General features: G+C 39.9%; 1 protein-coding gene across 1 annotated transcript in view; it reads left to right on the plus strand.

Annotated features, from left to right (window-relative positions):
- Positions 1-299: 299 nt before the first annotated feature.
- Positions 300-3,845, plus strand: part of LOC309548143 (interleukin-1 receptor-like 1) — a gene marked incomplete at both ends in the record, with an annotated part of 63,825 nt that continues 60,279 nt past the window's right edge. Inside the window, 3 exons of the mRNA XM_082248107.1 lie at positions 300-415; positions 974-1,026; positions 2,376-2,589. Of these exons, the coding sequence (XP_082104233.1) occupies positions 300-415; positions 974-1,026; positions 2,376-2,589 (383 nt within the window). The remainder of the gene's footprint in view (positions 416-973; positions 1,027-2,375; positions 2,590-3,845) is intronic.

Genomic DNA, 3,845 nt, shown 5'->3' on the forward strand with positions numbered 1-3,845 from the left:
TTGTGAACTGCTGTATTCTAAAAGATCGGACCCCAGACCTTTATCTCCTGGTGGTCCCAGGGGTCATGGATGCTGTGACGTCATCCAGGACAATGCAAAGTGCAATGTACAATGCATCCTTATATACAAGACTGTACATGAGGACGTCTAAGAACTGCCCACAATCTAGAACATCAGGGAGAAGAGTCGAGTGCAGGTAAGAAAAAGTGTTTTTTTTCCAGATACTCTAGGAATAGACAGTTAACCCTGGACCCCACTGCGAGGGTAATTTTGTTTTCCCCTAAGTTCATCTTTGAAAAATGGAGCAGAGAGCAGTGTTGGAGTTGGGACAGTCCTTCCTTAAGAGGAAGGACAGGAAAGTTCCAACACCTCTACTGAGACTAAAACAGCCCTATGGCAACCTACCTGACATTCGGTATGGGCTTAAGTCTACTTTACCAGACCTGCCTACAAGCCCTTCACTAATCTCTCCTTATGCACTTTATCGGCAATATTCCCCATCATGGTTTCTTTATCACACTCAAAACACATTGTCGATTGACCACTTTAACCTCACCCCTTTTATAGTGAGAAGACTCGTTTATCCAAAAGCCTTCTTACTGGTCCTTCTAAGCCAACCACAAACCTTAAATTATGGCCGCAGTGAACCTGCACCATTAAATAAAATGAATTCAGATAAAAATGTTGTCTAACTGGGTAATAATGCATATCAGAGTGCTATAAATTACCCAGGGGCCAAAAAAAAGAAATTTGTATTTTTTTGTTTGTAACTTGTTTTTGGAATTAATAAAAACGTTTCTGTTGAAAAAAAAAAAAAAAAAGAAATTTTTAGCTTAAATTACCTAGTTTATAAATAGGTGCTAGCTATTGTAAAATTATAACTACAACACCTGTAAATGAAATGTAAAGAATGAAAAAACAGTGGCTAATTTGCTTGAATTCTAACATCTGTCTCTTTTTAATTATCCTTCAGGTTTGTAATGGGACTGCTCTGCACGATTCTAATTTTTAGTTGCATTTTTATTTGTAAGTACTTCGAATAAATCTGAGTTTACAAAATAATTACCCAAGTCTTGTTTTTTATATGTGTGTTCTAAAATTTTGCTATGTAAGTTAGTCATTTTCGCATATTTATCCTAAAGGATAAATGAAATGCAAAGTACACTATATTACCAAAAGTATTGGGACACCTGATTTGCACCCACATGAACTTTGTTGGCATTCCAGTCTTAGTCCATAGGGTTCAATATGGAGTTAGCCCACCCTTTGCAGCTATAACAGCGTCAACTCTTCAGGGAAGGCTGTCCACAAGGTTTAGGAGTGTGTCTATGGGAATGTTTGACCATTTTTCCAGTAGTGCATTTGTGAGGTCAGGCACTGATGCTGGACGAAAAGGCCTGACTTGCAGTCTCCACTCTAATTCATCCCAAAGGTGTTCTATCGGGATGAGGTCATGACTCTGTGCAGGTCAGTCAAGTTCCTCCACCCCAAATTCGCTCATACATGTCTTTATGGAGCTTGCTTTGTGCGCTGATTCAAATCATTTGGTAGAGGGGGAATTATGGTGTGGGGTTGTTTTTCAGGGGTTGGGCTTGAACCCTTAGTTTCAGTGCGGGGAACTCTTAAGGCGTCAGCATACCAAGACATTTTGGACAATTTCATGCTCGCAACATTGTGGGAACAGTTTGGGGTTGGCTCCTTCCTGTTCCAACATGACTGCACACCAGTGCACAAAGCAAGGTCCATAAAGGCATGGATAGAATAGATTTGTATAGTATTTGGATTTGTATAGTACTCACCTGTTTCACAATCCAGTGCTGGGTCTTCTCTGTGGCACACCATCCTCAGCACTCTGGGTTTCACGTGCAGTGCCAGGCTACAGCCAGTCAGGAGATAGTTCTCCTTATTGGTGCCAGCTTCAATTGTCAGCATTAAGCACTGTGTGGCTACACCTAAGAGGAACCCCCCAGTGACCACAGCACTCCTGGGGCATTAGATCGTTTCAAAGACAAATTACTTCTTCTCAGTATAGTTTGGAATAATTGCTGAATGAGAAAAGCAGGCACACATGGAAAAAATAATTTAATAGCATCAACCACAAGGCTTCTATTTATAAATGTTGCAGGCAAGATTTACATAATGTATCCCATGATTCACACTTTTTTTTTTTTTTTAAATTAAATCGAATTGAAAATGTATGAATCTTGAGTGAAAACATTTAGCAATAGACCCCTAAGTGATTAGGTCTTTTTTTTAAAACTGTAATGAGGAACATGAACTTCTTTGCGAGTAATTCTTTACAAATAAACCATACTAGTAGTGACCCTAAATGCTATTGCCCTTACTTTTTAAAATGTCTTTTATTTGTCATGCAGCTGCATTTAATTGTCAGAGGAATTGTTCTGCCAAGGAAGGTGAAGCTTATGTTCTCGATTGTCCATTATCGGAGGTCAATGTTACATGGTGTAGGATGACTGATTGTCAATATTTCTCATCAAATGACAGCCACCGAGTACATATTGTTGGGAAAAACATATGGTTTCTACCAACATCTGCAAATGACAGTGGGATATATAGCTGTGGTACAAAGTAAGTGTCTTTACTATTTTAAAAAATGTATTTTTTTTTCTATATTTAAAGGATCACTCCATCCATTGAAGAGCACCAATATGTGCAGGGCAGTTGGGTTAGTTTAAATATAGTGGAGGTGAATGAAAAAAGTATTTATGGTGATGTATGCCTGTGTGTAGTGATGTCATCAGTAATCACAAGGCACCCAAATAGCACAGGGTTCTATTTTGCTACTAACCCCTTTTTTTTAAGACAACCTCTGAAGACTACTGCATTTTTGTGAAGAAAATAAGTTTATAAGGACAGGAAAGGAGGACACATATTTTTTTTTTCCTTTCCACCATTGCTTTTATGCATAGATGAGACAGACTTTCTCATTGGTTCATATCTCTCAACAATCCCAGATTGTGCAGGGCTGTCCCACCTTTCCACCTAAATCCTGAGGTCCTGGGGGCCTCCAATTTGTCCTGCATCACCCTACTACACAATGCTTTACTCACAAGCAGCAGTCCCTGCCATCTAAACTCCAACCCCAACATTTCATCTTCATAATATGTGTCTGTTGTACCATGCAGTTGTGTTAAAAAGTTCTCTTTGTATCACTTCTTATGTGTGAAATACCTGGTGATCCTGCCAGGCCCCCTGCTTTCCTGTTTCAAACGGACTACGCTAGGCATGAGAACACATCCATCCCCAAATAGCCAGTTTTCTGGCTGTCCTGGGAGCACAGCCTGTCCTTCAATGATCATACTTTTGCTAACAACCCCCCCCCCCCCCCCCCACCTGCACAGCCTGGCTGGCCTCCAGTGACTTGTGCTGATGCAACGGTCACAACAACTGTTGTACTGTTACATTGTACCTGATTATCATAGGATGTTGTCATTTTAGGGCTAGCCACCCATTTTTGTCCATATGTATGTATTATGTCTTTTTTTTTTTTTTACTTTTTTTGAATAAAATTATATTTTTACATAAAAACTCTTTCTCATTGCTTAACAGCAGTGTACTATTTTTGGATGACCTTTAAAGTCCCACCGGGGGGTGCTCTCCTCTTTTACCGGTCACAACAAAGAAACGTTGGCGCCCAGTAAAATTTGGGTTGGAGCCTATCCTAAGCCCCAGCTGCTCCTATTAAAGCTCCTGGGATAGAGAGTGGAAACAGTAAGTCAGCAGAAAGGAAGAAGAGCACTTAGGGTTAAGGCTATCCAGTGTTGAACACGTTGAGCTAAGGTTAATTATCCATAAACATCATATATGACACTCAACATCAAGGT

This window comes from Pelophylax lessonae (assembly GCF_965119305.1).
Source record: "Pelophylax lessonae genome assembly, chromosome: 2".
Classification (NCBI taxonomy): Eukaryota; Metazoa; Chordata; class Amphibia; order Anura; family Ranidae; genus Pelophylax; species Pelophylax lessonae.